The sequence below is a fragment of the Doryrhamphus excisus genome, chromosome 4 (genome assembly GCF_030265055.1).
Source record: "Doryrhamphus excisus isolate RoL2022-K1 chromosome 4, RoL_Dexc_1.0, whole genome shotgun sequence".
Classification (NCBI taxonomy): Eukaryota; Metazoa; Chordata; class Actinopteri; order Syngnathiformes; family Syngnathidae; genus Doryrhamphus; species Doryrhamphus excisus.
Window position 1 is genome coordinate 19,617,526 of NC_080469.1, and position 19,655 is coordinate 19,637,180.

The following is a 19,655-nucleotide window of genomic DNA, read 5'->3' on the forward strand; positions in this document are numbered from 1 at the left end:
TATGGCGACTGCCGTCTGTTTCCTCTACAGAAGCGCCATCAAACGGTAGGGATTCTTTTAAAAAGGCGACATCGCCCACTAGTGGCCTGGCGAGCATATGCCAGCCTCTTGTTGCTGTAGGTCTAGCCATGGACGGCTCCAAGAGGCAAACTTCCTGTTGTGCTGGGTGGGTTTGTTCATGTAAGCCCCATCGGCTGACACCTGACACCAAGACACACGTGTGCACGGCCCCCCCACAAATAGAAGCCACACGCACTTCCCTTCTTCCCTCCACCGAGCCAGCACCCTAACCCGAGGCCAACCTCCGCCATGACCGACCAGTCCGCCTTCCACACCGATGTGTGGACCTTGACCCGTTTCGTCATGGAGACGGGTCGCCAGGCGAAGGGGGCCACCGGCGAACTGACCCAGCTCATCAACGCCATGCTGACCGCCATCAAAGCCATCTCCTCCGCCGTGCGCAAGGCCGGCCTGGCCCACTTGTGAGTACCGGAGCCCACACAAAGGTCAGAGTTCAGCAGAAGGACATTATGCTGAGAGATCAGGTGCTCAGCCCCCCTTTCTTATTCAGTGTGGGGGGTGTAAGATTGTATTGTGTTTGGAATCATGACCCTCAGCTACTGTCAACATCGCAATCTTGAAGCCATTCACAAAATTTAAACTTCACATTCACATTCGTCACGTGTCAGATTGTTCAAACATGACATGAGGAGACAAGAGAAGACATGAGAAGATATGAGAAGACAAGACCAGACACGAGAGGACATGAGAAGACAGACAGTTACTATATAGATTGATGTTACATTAGATATTGATTTTATTTTCATATAATTATATAGAACTTTAAACAGTATTTCATTATTATTTGTCATTATTAGAAATCATTTTTATCTGTCAGGCAAAGCAAAATGTCTTAAGTTATTTCAATTATTTTCAATTTAAATTTATAAAAAGACAAGGAATTTAAAAAATCCATGTATGTGATTTATTTTTTCATGTATTGATTATTCATTAATGTTTGTATTTTACTTATTTAATTGTAGCTAATTAAAACAAATTGTAAGACTGAAATTAGATTTCTTTTAAACCTAAAATAGCAACACCCCATTTTCCTGATTATGGATATATTTGATTTAGTGTATATCAATATTCCCGATTATGGATATATTTGATTTAGTGTATATCAATATTCCTGATTATGGATATATTTGATTTAGTGTATATCAATATTCCCGATTATGGATATATTTGATTTAGTGTATATCAATATTCCCGATTATGGATATATTGTATTTGGTGTATATCAACATTCCCAATTATGGATATATTGTATTTAGTGTATATCAACATTCCCGATTATGGATATATTGTATTTAGTGTATATCAATATTCCCGATTATGGATATATTGTATTTAGTGTATATCAATATTCCTGATTATGGATATATTGTATTTAGTGTATATCAATATTCCTGATTATGGATATATTGTATTTAGGGTATATCAATAAATGACTACTGTGCATCCCAACACGATGGCTCCCTCGCCGCAGACAGGGCATGGCGGGCTGCGTCAACGTGACGGGGGACGACGTGAAGAAGCTGGACGTGCTGTCCAACGACCTGGTGGTCAACATGCTGCGGGCCTCCTACGGTACCTGCTGCATGGTCTCTGAGGAGAACAAGGAGCTGATCATCACGCCTAAAGACAAGCGGGTGAGAGGACACCGCCATCAGTACATCGTGCGTGTGTGCGTACACCGACCGCCATGACAAGACATGATGATGATTCCGCTGTCTTCCAGGGAAAGTACGTGGTGTGCTTTGACCCCCTGGATGGATCCAGCAACATCGACTGTTTGGCCTCCATTGGAACCATATTTGCTATCTACAAGCGGGTCAGTGCTACACATACACATCGGCTGTGGCAGGGATACTCAACTTGTGGCCCGTGGGCCAAATCTGGTCCTCAAATGATATGAAGGATCTTCGAGTGGTGCTTTTGCTGGTGTTCCTTAAAAACAGCAGAATGATGCTGTCACGTAGAGGATCTTTGAGTGGTGCTTTTGCTGGAGTTCCTTAAAAACAGCAGAGTGATCCTGTCACGTAGAGGATCTTTGAGTGGTGCTTTTGCTGGTGTTCCTTAAAAACAGCAGAATGATGCTGTCACGTAGAAGATCTTTGAGTGGTGCTTTTGCTGGTGTTCCTTAAAAACAGCAGAGCGATCCCGTCACGTAGAGGACCTTGGACAAGCATTTCTGCAGCAGATTCCTAAAAACAGGAGAATATGTGGTAACGTAGGGGATCTTTGATGGGCGTTTTTGCCTGTGGTTCTTAAAAACAGCAGCGCTCCCGTCACATAGAGGATCGTCAATTTGCATTTTTGTAGCAGAGTGTAGTGTTATAGAGGATCTTTGATTGGCATTTTATTGTTGCAGATGCTTAAAAACAGCAATGCTCCTTAAAGAGGATGTTTTTTCCAGTCCATTCCTAAAAACAGTGAAGCACCGCAGTCAGAGGATGTATTTGATGGTCGGTCCTTAAAAACAGCTCATTCAACGAAAGTAAACATGATGCTTTTTAATTAGATTTTAGTTCATGACTGTCTTAGAAAGAGTTGTAAAACATGGGAGATCCTTGCATATATGCAAAAAGAAAAAGAAAAAGCAGGTCTCATCGTTAAAACGTAAGGTTAACGTGTAGTAGCGCCTTAGAGCCACCAGGGGAAGCCCTTGTATCGCTGGTAAAATGCAGCCTTGTCCCGTAATGGTTTGCAGCTCTTCTGGAAACAATTACTGAGGTGGGTTAGAACTTGAAGTGGCCTTGCTTGTCGGGCAAATATTCAGGGAAACATGCATTCCTCCTTTTGGAGCCCAAGAAAGAACAGAAAGATGTCAAAAGTTGGAATACGGCCAATAATATGAACGTGTTAAGAGTTGTTGTTGGCGCTCTTAGGTGTCAGAGGGCGAGCCCATGGACGAGGACGCCCTGCAGCCGGGTGACAACATCGTGTGCGCCGGCTACGCCCTCTATGGCAGCGCCTCCCTAGTGGCCCTCAGCACCGGGGACGGCCTCAACTTCTTCATGCTGGACCCGGTGAGTCCAGCATCAAGATGCCGCAAAAACCTTCTTGTTGCAATTTTAGGGTTGGATTGTACACTCATACTGATAATGATTTGGAGTGCATGAGAAAGTGGAAAAGAAAATCTTCTCCAAATTGCTGCAACAGAACCAATGTTGGAATAGCGGTGCGGAGTTAATAACCCTTCAAGCGTAACGCTACATATCGCTTCAGCAGAGATGCCAGATTATCACCTTGTTTGCGTCACACAAGCTTTGTCAAGGAATGATGGAGAGAGTTACCCTTGGAGACACGGCCACCAACCAGTCTGGGAAACAACCAGAAGGAAGGGATGGATCAGGGGTCAAGATCAAGGGCCACGATCAGGGGCCAAGTTCAGGGGCCAAGATCACATGCCACGATCAGGGGCCAAGATCAGGGGCCAAGTTCAGGGGCCAAGTTCAGGGGCCAAGATCACATGCCACGTTCAGGGACCAAGATCAGGGGCCACGATCAGGGGCCACGATCACGGGCCAAGATCACGAGCCAAGATCAGAGGCCAAGATCGGGGGCCAAGATCGGGGGCCATGATCGGAGGCCAAGATCAGGGGCCAAGATCAGAGGCCAAGATCAGAGGCCAAGATCAGGGTCACGATCAGAGGCCAAATCAAAGGCCAAGATCAGAGGACAAGATCAGAGGCCAAGATCAGGGGCCACGATCAGGGGCCACGATCACGGGCCAAGATTACGAGCCAAGATCAGAGGCCAAGATCGGGGGCCAAGATTGGGGGCCATGATCGGGGGCCAAGATCAGAGGCCAAGATCAGAGGCCAAGATCAGAGGCCAAGATCAGAGGCCAAGATCAGAGGCCAAGATCAGAGGCCAATATCAAAGGCCAAGATCAGAGGACAAGATCAAAGGCCAAGATCAGAGGACAAGATCAGAGGCCACGATCAGGCCAAGATCAAGAATCAAGCAACATTTTAAAGCGCATGCAGAGGTAGATGAAGATGTTGGATACGATACAGGAATGAATAAAAAAACGGCACCTGAGCTTGCTAGCTTTAGCGGATACGCTAAAACATTTGAACAATGCTCCTCCCCCAGGCCATTGGAGAGTTCATCCTGACCGAGAGGAACGTCAGGATCAAACCCAGAGGAAAGATCTACAGCGTCAACGAAGGCTACGCCAAGTACTTCCACGCCTCCGTCAACGACTACATCCAGCACAAGAAGCACCCTGAGGTGAGCACACCAGTCCGGATGCCATCTTAGGGCTGGGTGGGGGAGGACCCAAATTGGGGGGACAAAAAAATATGTGGGCCAAATAATAGCAAGCACAACCTTTATCAGACGTTTACACTACTGACCTGAGAACAGCGGCTGGTCAAACATGTGACTGACTGGCAGACAGTCGGGGCGGGGGTGGGGGTGTCAAGTTCCACTGGACGATGGGTCCGCTGCCAAAGAAACATCCTCTTCCTCAGACAGCACACTCAGCACACTTGCCCGTCTGCTCGGCACGCTTGGCCGTGCGTGACGCGTCGTCACCGTTGGCTTGGCCGTGCATGATGCAGCATGTGACCCGGTCACATGATCAGCCTGATGAAATACTGTCCGCGAGATGCTTTGGTAGCATATTTTCAGCATCATGCCTAAGTGGGTTCGAACGACACATTAAACTGCCTTTCAATGCAGAGCAGGGATGGGGGAATGCATAGAGCAGTATATTTCTAATGCATAGAACAGTATATTTCTAACTCTAGCTCCTAACTTCAATTTGTGGGAGCGGAACATTTAGGGGCGCACACCAAAATGGACTAGCAAATGAAATATTCCCATTTCCTCTCACGCCCTGCAATTCACCAACATACTCGCTTTGCAAAAATACATTTGACTATTTGATTATTTGACAAATGACCGAATGATATTAAGCTGTGACCCTAGTTAGGATAAGCGGCATAGAAAATGTGAGAAAAAACTTATTTATTACAAACTTTTTTATTATTATTACAATATATTATAATATTGAGAATAAAGTAATGTATTACTATTATGAGAATTAAAGTAATTTAATTCTCGAAAAGTAATTTTCGAGAATTAAGTCGTAATTTTATGAGAAAAAACTTGGTATATTACGAGAACAAAGTTGAAAATTGTCGAGAATTAAGCTGTAAATTTATGAGAAAAAAACTTGGGATATTACAAAAATAAAGTAGAAAATTTCTGAGAATGAAATTGTAAATTTATGAGAAAAAACATGGGATATTACAAGAATAAAGTTGAACATTTTTGAGAATTAAGTTGTAAATTTATGAGGAAAAAACTTGGGATATTACAAGAATAAAGTTGAACATTTTCGAGAATTAAGTCGTAAAATTCATGAGAAAAAACGTGGGACATTACGAGAATAAAGTCATAATATTCAAAGAATTAGGTTGTACATTTATGAGAATGGTTGTAAATTTATGAGAAAAAAATGTAAACATGCCATAAAGTTGTAAATTTACAAGAAAAACCTGGCTATCACAACAATAAAGTTGTACATTTACAAGAATAAAGTCATAAATGTATGAGAAAAAATGTATGTTTTGAAAATATTGTTCATTTATACATTCTTTCATATTTGATGAAATATGTTGTTACTTTGTCACCGTCTGTTGAAGTCTGCTTAGCAACAAGAGCAGGAAAAAGAATCCAAAGTCATAAAGTCATAAAATGCTTGCGAGATCATTTCTCTTTCCTTCTTTCCTCCTTTCCTTCTTCCCTTTGTTTCTCTGCATGAATGCGTTTGCTTTTTTCCCCTTGGATGTGTTGCACAATGCGTGTGTGTCAGGAACTCTAGCACATGTTCAGCCTTCCCGTATGACGCCTGCGACGTGACTCAGCGAGCACATGACTACGTCACCTTGACACGCAGTTCTTATTATTATAATTATAAGTATTATTTAGACATTGGACATTTCTACGAGAAGAATAACCATGCAGCCTTCTTTCACCGTCTCTTCACAACCCAGAAAATGCAAACAAATAAAGTTTTGGAGTTCTTTTCCTGAAGGTGGGGGTTGTTTACCAGCTCCTGATGGCGACCTTTGACCAGTTTGTTGTTGGAAATGTTTTTTTCCTCAGCAGCTTTGCAGCCTTTAACACGAGCAGCTTTTGGTTTTGATGTCAAGTCAAGGAAGCCAATTTGCCTCACAAATGCTTCCAAATGCATTCTAATGAGCTCTTATCATGGCACCTCATTATTGTCCATAGCAGGCATGGACGGAGATGCAAACCCGGCCCATCTGATGCGATCTAGTACAACATTGAAAATAAAGTTGAGAAAAAAAGTTGTGACTTTACAGGAAAAAATTGGGGAAAAGGATGACTTTTTTCTTGTACATTTATGACACTTTTCTTGTAAATTCACTTTTTTCTAAAAAGAAATGTACTTCTTATTTTATGAATTGACACATTTTTTTTTGTGAATTTTTAATTTATTACAGAAAAGTTTTTTTTACAGAAAATACTTTTTTCTCATAAATTTCCGACTTTATTCTCATAAATTATGACCTTTTTTCTATGTAAATTCACAACTCTTTTCCCCCACAAATTCACAATTTTATGCTCAGTAATTTAAGACTTAATTCCCAATTACAATTTTTCATTTTGTTATATTAATAATACACACTTTAATATTTTGTGCACCATAATTTTTTTTTTTCATGATATATTTGTACTATGTTTATCATCATATGTATTATTTCATAGAATATTACTTTCATTCATTCATTCATTTTCTACCGCTTATCCTCACAAGGGTCGCCAGGGTGCTGGAGCCTACCACAGCTGTCTTGGGGTGAGCGGTGGGGTCCACCCTGGACTGGTGGCCAGCCAATCACAGGGCACATATAGACAAACAACCATTCACACTCACATTCATACCTATGGACAATTTGGGGAGGCCAGTGAAGCTCACATTCATTCATTCATTCATTTTCTACCGCTTTTCCTCCCAAGGGTTGCGGGGGGTGCTGGAGCCTATCCCAGCTGTCTTCGGGCGTAAGGCGGGGTACACCCTAGACTGGTCGCCAGGCAATCACAGGGCACATATAGACAAACAACCATTCACACTCACATTCATACCTATGGACAATTTGGGGAGGCCAGTGAAGCTCACATGTTTTTGGAATATAAATGTTGCCATGTTTTGTAATATCTTGTGACTTCCTGCAGGATGGCAGCTCCCCGTACGGCGCCCGCTATGTGGGCTCCATGGTGTCCGACGTCCACCGCACCATCACCTACGGGGGCATCTTCATGTACCCGGCCAATGAGAAGAACCCAGAAGGAAAGGTAAGAAGGGCCCTTTTGCTGCTGTTAGCCTAGCATTAATGCTCGCTGTGTCACAAGATCTCAAGACTAAAATGGGACACGATTTCTTGTACAGAAAAATGAACTTGATAAACTCGATAAAGCACCTCAGCGCGTTTGATCCATGAACAAAGTGAGCCCTCTTCACAGTGATACAGTCTCTGTCTCAGCGGGTGGAGGTGGGGTTGTTAGCATACACACAAAGTGCAGAAGACTGCAACATAGTCAAATTTAAATGATTGCACTGTACAGTACTGTCATATTTTTTCAGTGTACTTAAAAGTAATGTTCAAATCCTGTCTCGGTCCGGTAGACCATTGTCTCCTCTGGTGTCGAGTGTCCCGTGACAGCGCTAATAAATGCTAATGCTTATTTCTGATGACATATTGGACTATTTTGATTACCACGGAAACCCCTGTCACACACATGGCAGTCTGCTCCGTGCAACTTCATGACCTTTTGCCAGGTGGACTTTGAAGAAGAGTTTTATTTTCCGGATAAAACCTGCATACATTTGAGAGGATCGGCAGTGACACATCACGGCCCGCATACAGGAAAGGCGTGACCAGAAGAAGAAGTGAAACTGGGGAACTTAAAGACAGTCATCACACAATCAGAAATTGCGACCTACTTTCAAACGTTTGCACTTTTCAGCCTCCAAAATGACAGTTTGGATCCACTGTCACTCTCAAAGGGCGTGTAAAAACACGCTGCAGTACGCATGCCAGGCCACTAGTTGGCGATGTGACTTGAAACCCTACAGTATGTGCTCCTCTCGCCTCTCTCCTGACTAGTTGCGGCTGCTGTACGAGTGCAACCCCATCGCATTCCTGGTGGAGCAGGCTGGAGGCCTCGCCACCACGGGCATGCAGAGGGTCCTGGATGTGCGGCCGCAGGCCCTCCATCAGCGGGTGCCCTTCGTCGTTGGCTCCCCGGACGACGTCAACGAGTACTTGTCCTTCGTCAGGAAGTACCAGTAACGCTGCACTCTTGGAATGACATTTTGCCCAATTCATTTTTTGGCAACTTTATTCACACGGCAAGTAGTGACAATGACAATGCAGTAAAAACTACATTTCATATGCCTTCTGCTGCAGTTCTCCAGAAAGAGGAAGTCAGTTAGCGAAGGTGCTTTCACGCTAACCATACGCAACTCCAGTGATTAAAAATACGTAAACTGTGACTTACCGAACGCGTCATCAGTTTGCATGTAGGTGGCTTTCATGTCTTCATTCATCTTGTCAGCGTGTGAATGCCTCTTTAAGTGTACTTTAGCTTGCTATCTTGTCCGTTTCATTAAGAGGTACCACTCAAGTGCTGCGTATTTTGCTGTCTTATCTACGACATTTTGCGCACACTTCTGACCAAGTGGAGAAGCGACAATTGTCACGTAGCTTGTTTTGACGCATTGAGGTGCGCTTGGAATATTTAACGATGGTGATTTCTGAGCTTAAATTGGGATATGTCGTTGTTTTTTTTTTAAATATACTTTGTACTGAAATAGTGTTTTAATCCGTCTCCTTTGGGGGCAGGGTTTTTAAGGGAAAGCTAAGACTCTTAAGAATGTTAAATTCATAAAGCAACACCTTTGCCACACGATCAATAACCTCCATGATTATACAACTTTTCTTAAATGGTGCTTTAAAGTTATTTCAAATTAAAAGCAAACACCCAAAACAAGAGATGAGTGTTTCACACCTTTAATTGGCGACATTACAAGCAAAATAAAAAACATAATTACAAGAACAAAAACTTGTTCCCCCACACACTGAGCAGCATATTTACAAAGAATAAAAGACAAAAACTAAAATGTCTTCAATATAAAGTGGCATAAAACCAGAGCATCATTTCCCTAAAAACAGTGTCTTCCTGTTCCTGTTGATGCGTTGCTCCACACGTTAGGAATTTTCCATTAAAAAACAAAACAAAACATACACTAGAGGGTGGTGAGGTCACACTAGAGGGTAACTGGCCGCTGTGGCGATGCCGCAGTGGTTCTTGCGGTCTTTGGCCATGTAGATGTAGCCGTTGTTGCCCCACTTCTCGCTCCAGCTGCAGGAGGCCAAGGGAGGTTAGCTCCACGTCACACGACGGAGACGTTAACGTTTAGCTTGAGTGCTCACCTGTTCTTGACGATCCAGTACTTGCTGCCGTCCACGTCTTCACCCTCAAAACCATAGCCCACCACAAGGACGCCGTGGTCCAGCTCCTCGCTGCTGCACTCCTTCTCGTAGTAGATGCCTAAAAAGGGGTGGAGTCATGGGGTTAGCGACCGCCGTCATCGTCACCGATGGCTGTTTCAGCGGAGAAAGCCGACCTGATTGGTAGAACTGGAAGGACTCGTGTCCGGCATCGATGGCCACGGAGACGGGTCCCACGGAGGCCACGGCCTTCATCAGCGCGTGCTCCTTGCCGCTAGGGATGTCCACAAAGCCGGTGTCGTTGGCGGAGTTGTACGAGGGGTCGTAGTGGCACGGCTGGTCATCCTGGAACGACGCGAGCGACATTAGCGAGTGGCGTGACCATTCTAGACCGCCGTCCGCGTGCTGAAACTTACAGTTCCCACGTAGGGGTAGGACTTCTCAGAGTCCAGCCCATTGTTGTCCTTGATGTACTGGAAGGCCTGGTCCATCAGGCCGCCATTGCAGCCCTCGTTGCCCTCCGGCCGGGAGCAGTCCACCAGGTTCTGCTCGCTCAGCGACACCAGCTTGCCTGACTTGCGGAAGTGCTGACCCTCCAGGGCGCCCGTGGTGCTGAAGGCCCAGCAGGAGCCGCACTGACCCTGGAAGGGGGACCCAAAAAAACATTACTTAGACAACACAGAATTTATCTAGCATGAGTGCGGCATAATTGTCTGCACGGTCCAGACTTCTACAGCCACCGACTGCATGGCCTACAAGAGGCAGGTTTCAACTTTCTCATGCACTCCAAATGCACTCAAAGATACTGGTTGTACAACTTATTTTTACACTTGCATGCCAGTTGATTGATCTCACAGTTTGTTGTACATTAGCACTTTGACCCCGTGTGTGCTCTAGTTTCAGCTTACGGGCAAACATGGTGGTGGGGGGTGTAGAACGCAGATAAACAAGAGGCCATCTTATCTTTCACGCCAAGAACAGTCACCAGAGCACGCTACAGCGTAGAGACGCTGGCTTCCTGTGGGTTTATTATCATCCAGCCTTGCTGTAATGGAAGCTACAAGCCTATTAGCTACCTGGTCCTTGACGGGGGTGACGTAGCCGTGATCCCGCCAGTCCACCGAGCGTGGGGCCTCCAGGAAGTTGGGCTCCATGAAGAGCAAGCCCTGGAACCTTCTCTGGCTTTTCTGCTTGTAGCCGTTCATGATCTGCCGGAACTCCTCGTGAGTCTGCACGGGAGGACGGAGAGCGGGTTTGTTACTTTATTTTTCCTTTTGTCTATTTACCACCGGTCAAAAACATTTGAATTATACCATATTATTTTATGTTTGTATAAACGCGGAACGTACCATGTCCCCAAAGTGGTTCATGCCCATGCGGTACGAGTGTTTGCCCATGGAGTGCTCCAGGTTGTGCACCTCGATCTTCTTCAGGTTCTTCTCCCACACCACCCTCCTCCAGCCCTCCTCTTTCTACAAGCAGCCGGAAGTAGGACAATCAATAAGAGGCCTCTGGGGCAGCATATGAACAGACGGCCACAACTGCCGACCTCGTGGTATTTCTTGGAGTGCCAGGTCTTCCACAGGTCCCAGTGATCGTCCAGCTGTGGGTCCAGAGTGGGCACTGAGGCGACCGCACTCAGGCCCACGGCCAACAGGATGAGGGGCAGCATTGTGGGGGTCTGCAAATGGGGAACAGAACAAGGCGTTATAGAATGAATGTATGCTAAATGTGTATATTCACGTTGACATTATTGGGCCTTTCTGCTGCATTTTACCATTTTAGTTGAATTTGTATATCGTGTTGTTGATATTAAAAAAACAATTAACTGTAGGCTGCGCTTCTTTCAATATAAAACATTTTAATAGTACATTATAATATTCATGACTATGGCGCCTCCGTATCACGTGAGCCTAACGTCTAATACAGTCATGACGAAGCATTCATAAAAACATCGTGTAATAATCGTCAAATAACGTACTTTATTTATAATATGATTACAGTTCGTGTCCACACTGCTAGCGAGGACAATTGGATTGAAACGGAATAAAAGAAACGGGATCTGGAACGTTTGTGAAACCGGAAACGGGATGTTTTCCTTTTTTGTGGCTGCCGAGTCACGGGATCTGCAGCGGAGGGAGGCTTGCCAAACAGACTAGGCCATAAAGACCATCGAAACTGGGAACGGCACAAGGAATAAGGAATAGGGAAGAGGAAAACGAAAAGAGTTTCATTCCATCCACCAACTTTCTCACCATTTCTAACGCCAACGAGACTGCAGTAGCTGAAACTAGCAATGCCTGTTGTGTGTTTGTTTTTCTTAGCCCGACAGGGAGACGATAACAAAGACAGCCGAACAAACCACAATGCAGAAATCGATCAAATTAACACACCCGTTAACGTATTTGTGTAACATAAATACATTATGAAAGGATATTTGATAAAATCCAGGTTTTTCTCAACGTAAGCCATCTTTCTCCCTTATTAATGTGCGTTCCGATGGCGACAGTAAACATCGATATATTTGTAAATGGATGGATTTAAACAAATACTGGAGTGTCATACTTACTGGAAGCTCTTCGTGTTGGACCGGCGAAGAAAAAAAATAAAATAATCTCCTTCGACGAGGACACACAAAGTTTATAAGGGCTTGAATGGCAGTTAACTCCCTCCCACCGGGCTGTCTGATTGGTCCGTTTCCGTTTTTTTCACCCACTAGACCCGCCTTTTGTGTGACGTCATCGTGGATTCACGTGATGCTTCCCTGGAATGGGGCTAGAGAAAACAACACCTTGTTTTTGTAGACACCTTTCTTGTCTTTTTATTGTTTTGCCAAGTTAAATGTCTTAAACTGGTTTGGGTGAGGAATAAGTAAGTGTTAATGCCAAAGCAGGGCCTCACTTTTACCCAATAAAACCTACTTTTGACAAACATCCCATAATACCTTACAGCACCTACTTATGAAAGGTCATGCATGTTACCATGACGACGGTCCACATTGTCTACATGCACATCCAACCACTTTTATAATATGGAATACAATAAAAAGAAAAAGAAAATAGAAAAAACATCTTACAGACAACAGTAATGTTTTTTGTTTACTGCAAATATAACATTCCTCATAAAAATACATTAAAAATGAACTGATGAAATAGTAAACAAAAAATCATTTAAACATGGGAAAAAATACATTAAAGATGGGAGAAAAATGTTCATTAAAAAAATTATCTAGGGGACACAAAATAATCCAAATAAAAAAACAATCTTCTGCTGACATGAATAATGATAATTCTTCTACTGTGACTATGACAAACCTCGCACAAAAAATTAAGTAGTAAATATACATACAACTATATTAAAAACTAAAATATATTTTTTACATTTCAAAATTAAGAAAAAATATTGTATTGTATTAGGAATAATAACAATAATAATAATAAGAAGAAGAATATAAAAAGTGAAATAAATTTTGAGAAATTCAAAAATTAAGAAAAACAATCTCCTGCATTTATTTTTACTGTGAATATGACAAACACACTTCAAAATACTATTCATAAAATAATAAACATACATACAAAGAAAGAAATCATTCCAATAAAATCATACATTGAAAATGTAAGAAAAATATGAACATTTTCATTTTCTCTGGAGGATAATACCGACTAATAAAAATGTAAATTTTCAAGAAAGAAATGTAAGAAACGTGTAAAAATGTTAGCTCGGTTTTAGCCCCCTGCTGATGTGTAGTTGCAATAGTTGAGTTGTTGTTCTTTCTTGGCTATAATGATAACGACAATGTAAACGTAAGCAGGTTCGGTGTGTACAGTATATGTGTGTGTGTGTGTGTGTGTGTGTGTGTGTACAAGCGTGGACTTTGATGTTGTTGTTGATTCCCAACGGCGCGTCACGGTGGTTGCTGTATTTTTGTTGGTTAAAGCAAATCAATGGACGGCAGATTGTTCTCCCAGGAAGTCTTGTCTCAAAGTCTGAGTGGATCATCGTGTGATTGATAAGACGGAAGTCAAGACGTTTGTTTTCATGACGGAGGCCTTCTTTCCCAACGTTTCTCCTCGTCATTTCAGATAGCAGAAAGAAGGCTAGCTAACTGAGTACGACCTGTATTAGCTATATATCGCCTTTCCTTTATTACAAACATTTTGTATGAACATAGAACACAACCAGATAGCTCATTTTGCCATTTTTAATGTAAAAAAAGCCCCTCATCGCGATAATTTTTTTGGTAATAACAATGTTTAGTGACTAAAAGACACAATCAGGGCCACATTAAAAAATCTGTTATTTCGACAATAAAGTTGTAAGTTTCCGTAAATAAAGTTGGAAATTTCTGAAAAATATGTACATTTATGAGAAAAAAAACATGACACAGTGACACATACATTCACGACTTTTCTCATAAATTTACAAGAATAAAGTTGTAAATTTTTAAGAAAAAAAAAAATTTCAGAGAACAATCTCGTAACTTTCCGAGAAAACAAACCTGCATGACACGTAATATTAACATGTTATTCTTCTCGTCATAAATCATAAGTCTCAAAGTCATACATTTCCGTGAATAAAGTTTGAAAGTTTCAAGAAAAAAAGTCATACATTTTCGGAGAACAATCTCGTAATCTTCAGAGAAAAAAAACATAATAACACAATTACTCTTAATATAAAAAATGTTGTTCTTCTCATAAATGTATGAGAATAAAGTCATAAATTTACGAGAAAGATTTATTTTCTTGTCAATTTAGGAGAAGAGTGCTAAAAGTACAAGAAAAACAGGTATGACACGATGACATGTAATATTATCACTTTATTCTTCTTGTAAATTTACTCATAAAATAAAGTTGTAAATTCATGAGAAAGAAGCCATTCATTTATATGAGAATAAAGTTATAAATTCACGAGAAAAAACACAACGACGCACGATATTACGACTTTATTCTTCTCGTAAAAATTACAAGAATAAAGTTTACATTTAAAAGCCGTACTTTTACCAGAGTAGAGTCGGAAATGTATCACAATAAAGTAATGACATGTATGACACGTAATATTACGACTTTATTCTTCTCCTAAATATTTGGGAATTGAAAAGTTGTAAATTTAGGAGAAAAAAAAGTCCTAAATTTACAGGAAAAAGTTGTACATTGGAGTCAACATAAAATGTGAGAGCAACACTGAAAGGTTTAGCCTCTACTTTAGCTTAGCGTAGCATAAACATTCTAAGCACGCAAAGTGTAAACACCATTTTGTGGAAAACTTTGTCGTCTTTTTTGGGGTGAGAGTGAGTTAATTTCTCTTTAGCCCGCTACGCTAGTGCTGCGCTAGCACCTAACTTTGCCCGGGAAACATCAAGAAATCCCTTGTGGACACAAACGATGGCTTTTTCTAAATGCTAAATGCTAAAAACAATCTGCTAAACGACCCAGAATTGGGGCAAAAAGTAGCAAGTAGCAACCTTTGAAGTGTAAAGACAAAAAGCGCATGAAGCCGTGTGTCGTTGTGGTCATGTGTTCACGCTGTCATCAGCAACTTTTCCATATTTGTTCGGGTCCACAAAGTTTTTTTGGGGGGGGGCAAGACTCATCAGCATCGGCGTCAGCCTCACGGGCACGTGACGACGCCTCCCCCGCGGGCTGACTCAGCGCTCACACAAGTCTGGGCAGCGCCTGTGCAGGAAGCTGGGAAAGGTTTTGGAGACACCTTTGTCACCGCCAACATTTCTCCGGCTGAGGTTATCAGGTCAAAGGTCAACACATAAAGCGATGACCACGTCTGCAGGCGGCAGGGTAAACACGGGCTCGGGCCGGTATCGCTGTGATGACAACTTTTAAAGCCCACCCCCCACCCCGACGGATCAATAACGGGTCATTTGACCAGACAGAAGAATGTCATTGATGTAGAAGTGGCGGCAGTTGCATCATCAAAAGCAGAGGAGACACCACAAGATGGCGCCGATGTGTCATTGGCCTTTGGGGGCTTTCAGGATTAAGCCCCACATATTCCGCCTAACAACAAGTGCTCATGCCCACAAAGAAAACAAAGCGTCATGTGTCCAGCAGATGACGCCAATGTGTTTTTTTTTTGTATTAAATTCAATTTAATTTTTGTGTCAGTTCCTGTTGGTTTTCATTGTTGAATGGGGCACATTGGATTGAGCCCTACCAACTCTGCCTAGCAACAAGCGGTCATTTCATGCAAAGAGAACAAAACAAAAAACAAAAAATGAAATTTAATGACAATGAAAACAATTGAATCAAAACACACAAGTCAGTGTTTTTTGTGTAATTTTCTGTTCTTTTCATTGGTTTATGGGGCACTTTAAAGTGAGCCCTACGAACTCCGCCTAGCAACAACACGAAAAGCAGGGATGTTCCCCAGGCAGCATGGGCGATGTATGGATGTACTTTATGTATATTCATTCATTCATTTTCTACCGCTTTTCCTCACGAGGGTCGCGGGGGTGCTGGAGCCTATCCCAGCTGTCTTTGGGTGAGAGGGCAATCACAGGGCACATATAGACAAACAACCATTCACACTCACATTCATACCTATGGACAATTTGGAGTGGCCAATTAACCTAGCATGTTTTTGGAATGTGGGAGGAAACCGGAGTACCCGGAGAAAACCCACGTATGCACGGGGAGAACATGCAAACTCCACACAGAGATGGCCGAGGGTGGAATTGAACCCTGGTCCCCTAGCTGTGAGGTCTGCGCGCTAACCACTAGTGCCGCTACTTTACGTATATTGCCACTTTTTCTTCATGTAATTTGGTGTGTAGCAGATTCATTTATTAAAACTGTGTATTAGTCCCCCCATACTGTAATTCTACATTTAAATTCAAACAACCTTTTGGGTTGAACAACACCGCTCTCTGGTGGACTGTCATTGTAGCACACCCTCATTATGATTAGTGCAGTCATGTCTAGGCAGTCAAAGCATTCATTCATTCATTTTCTACCGCTTTTCCTCACGAGGGTCGCGGGGGGTGCTGGAGCCTATCCCAGCTGTCTTCGGGCGAGAGGCGGCGTTCAAAGCAGGGATACTTTGGAGAAATAAAATGTAAAAAAGAGTAGAACAGGGGTGGCCAACCAGTCAGAGACTAAGAGACACTTTTTTCTGTGTTACTGCAAAGAGCCACATCATATCATACATCATGATCATACTCATGGGCACACGTGACCATCATTCCATGTCTTAATCACGTATGCACGCACACAAAGAATCCTGCTCAGCCCGATTTATTGAAAAAAACCCCACACCAACATGATAATATCAGTTATTTTCAACAGTTCAACACACACAAACTCTCAGTTCAAGCAAGTCCACAAACCAAAATAAAATAAAATCATTTTAATAACATTTTTCCCTTACTATGCTGCTTAGTGAGACTTCTGGCTCATATCTGATCATGGCTGGCGCTCCACACGTGGCTACTGCAGTTAGTTTAGGTATGGGCACATTTGTTTTTGCAATCATTGTTTCTTCTTCTGGGGCGGCACGGTGGGCGAGTGGTTAGCACGCAGACCTCACAGCGAGGAGACCAGGGTTCAATTCCACCCTCGGCCATCTCTGTGTGGAGTTTGCATGTTCTCCCCGTGCATGCATGGGTTTTCTCCGGGTATTCCGGTTTCCTCCCACATTCCAAAAACATGCTAGGTTATTAATTGGTGACTCCAAATTGTCCATAGGTATGAATGTGAGTGTGAATGGTTGTTTGTCTATATGTGCCCTGTGATTGGCTGGCGACCAGTCCAGGGTGTACCCCGCCTCTTGCCCCAAGACAGCTGGGATAGGCTCTAGCACCCCCGCGACCCTCGTGAGGATAAGCGGTAGAAAATGAATGAATGAAGGTTTCTTCTTCTCAAGTTCTTCTTTGCTCATACATTCATTTGACACAGACCATGCAAATACTGCCCACTGAGGCTTGTCTTGTATGTCACAACTCATCTAATCCCACACTAAAATACTCACATGCTTGAATGTCAGAGTGCAACTGTGATTCAACGGCCGTATTAATATCCGATATCCTGCGTTCAACACTGGTGGGACAGTTGGATGTCTGATACGCTCCGTTTTCGTTTGTCGTCTTCAGGAGACAATATTTCAACAACGTCAATGAGGCATTTTTTAATGAAGTCCCCTTCGTTGTATGGCTTTTTAGCCCGTGCCATGTTCCAAGCCAGTTGATATGATTCAAGCGTTACGGTCTCTGAGTGTTTGGTAAACTTTTTGAAAAACTGCATCTGCTTTTCTGCCTGACTTTTCAAAGCGACCAACTTGTGCTTGCGAAGTTCAGTTCCTTTTGGAAATTCCTGTTCGATGTTAGGATGGAGTGAGCTGAAGCGACACTGAAGATTGGAAACTTTGAAATGCGCTTAATGCTGCGTGACGGGAGTCCCTAAAACGAATGAGGAAGGACAGCGAATGATGAATGAAAGTGGGTCAATATAATGACTGCTCCCAACAGGAGGGCGAAGGACAGACGGTGTCATTCCTGCATGCCACCCACAAGGATGGCGAATGACACACTTCTGATACGGAATGAAACACGTTTAAACAGAACAAAGCACTCATCCAGTATCATTCCTTGATCTAAATGACAACTATGGTGATCGGCACATTTTTAATACGGAATAATACAAATTTACAGAGATACAATTCTCTCTCATTCCTGAATCACAGTGAAACACAAGATCGTTATCCTGCTTCCAACCTACAAATATGGGGAATGACACACTTGTAATCTGGAATGACACATCAACAAAAAACAAAGCCTGCGTTCAGTGTCATTCCTTAATCTAATTGAAAAGTATGGGGAATGACAGATTTTTGATATAGAATGACACACATTTACAAAGAACAAAGGCCGCAAACGTGTCATTCCTTCACCTAATTTATAAGTATGGCGACTGAAAGGCTTTAATGTACACTTATACATATATACATAGAAGTCAGTTACCATTCCTGGCAGGCCTTTAATGTACTGTAACATAGTTTCACTTAGAAGACAGGTATGCCAGCTTTACTGTGTGTAAATGTGTACGATTCCATATCAAAAGTCTGTGATTCGCAATCTTTTTACCTGTCTTCTAAGTGAAACTATGTTACAGTACATTAAAGGCCTGTCATTCGCCGTCTTTCACGGATTGAGGAATGAGAAGGAATGGTAACTGACTTCTATGTATATATGTATAAGTGTACATTAAAGCCTTTCAGTCGCCATACTTATAAATTAGGTGAAGGAATGACACGTTTGCGGCCTTTGTTCTTTGTAAATGTGTGTCATTCTATATCAAAAATCTGTCATTCCCCATACTTTTCAATTAGATTAAGGAATGACACTGAACGCAGGCTTTGTTTTTTGTTGATGTGTCATTCCAGATTACAAGTGTGTCATTCCCCATATTTGTAGGTTGGAAGCAGGATAACGATCTTGTGTTTCACTGTGATTCAGGAATGAGAGAGAATTGTATCTCTGTAAATTTGTATTATTCCGTATTAAAAATGTGCCGATCACCATAGTTGTCATTTAGATCAAGGAATGATACTGGATGAGTGCTTTGTTCTGTTTAAACGTGTTTCATTCCGTATCAGAAGTGTGTCATGCACGAATGACACCGTCTGTCCTTCGCCCTCCTGTTGGGAGCAGTCATTATATTGACCCACTTTCATTCGTCATTCGCTGTCCTTCCTCATTCGTTTTAGGGACTCCCTGCGTGACACATATGACAGACCGGCTTGCCATTACGTTCAACAAAAATATATCAACTCTCCCACTCTTTCAAAAACGTCCTGTGTTCTTCTTCATATTTTCGTATATTTAACTGTGCATTTTTTCCCTGACATTTTGAGAGCCAACTTAACGGAAATTGTTTACAATGCAAACGATGACGCGCCAGAGATTCTCTCGTCGTGCGTTTGACGTCACTCTAACAGGCTCACCTCGTCAGCAGTGCCATCTAGCTGTAGGGGGAATGAATTGCAGCGTCAGCCAAACATTTTTGACGCGTCATGTGAAAGCTCCTGAACAGCCGCGGATTGGCGAGACCAGGAGTAGAACCTTAATTGTTGTCACCAGTATGTTAT

The 19,655-nt window shown here is 42.6% G+C and overlaps 2 protein-coding genes across 2 annotated transcripts; one reads left to right on the plus strand and one right to left on the minus strand.

Annotated features, from left to right (window-relative positions):
• The first annotated feature begins 247 nt into the window (after nt 1–247).
• fbp2 (fructose-1,6-bisphosphatase 2) lies at nt 248–9,018 on the plus strand. Its single transcript, XM_058071908.1, has 7 exons — nt 248–482; nt 1,553–1,715; nt 1,805–1,897; nt 2,955–3,095; nt 4,168–4,305; nt 7,282–7,401; nt 8,214–9,018. Exons 1-7 carry the CDS (start codon nt 310–312, stop codon nt 8,397–8,399), a joined length of 1,014 nt encoding a protein of 337 aa, XP_057927891.1. The 5' UTR covers nt 248–309; the 3' UTR covers nt 8,400–9,018.
• Nucleotides 9,019–9,103: 85 nt separating this feature from the next.
• ctsla (cathepsin La) lies at nt 9,104–12,287 on the minus strand. Its single transcript, XM_058071909.1, has 8 exons — nt 12,130–12,287; nt 11,110–11,241; nt 10,910–11,032; nt 10,637–10,789; nt 9,977–10,201; nt 9,737–9,905; nt 9,543–9,660; nt 9,104–9,471 (listed from the first exon to the last, which is right to left on the minus strand). Exons 2-8 carry the CDS (start codon nt 11,230–11,232, stop codon nt 9,372–9,374), a joined length of 1,011 nt encoding a protein of 336 aa, XP_057927892.1. The 5' UTR covers nt 11,233–11,241; nt 12,130–12,287; the 3' UTR covers nt 9,104–9,371.
• Nucleotides 12,288–19,655: the final 7,368 nt, after the last annotated feature.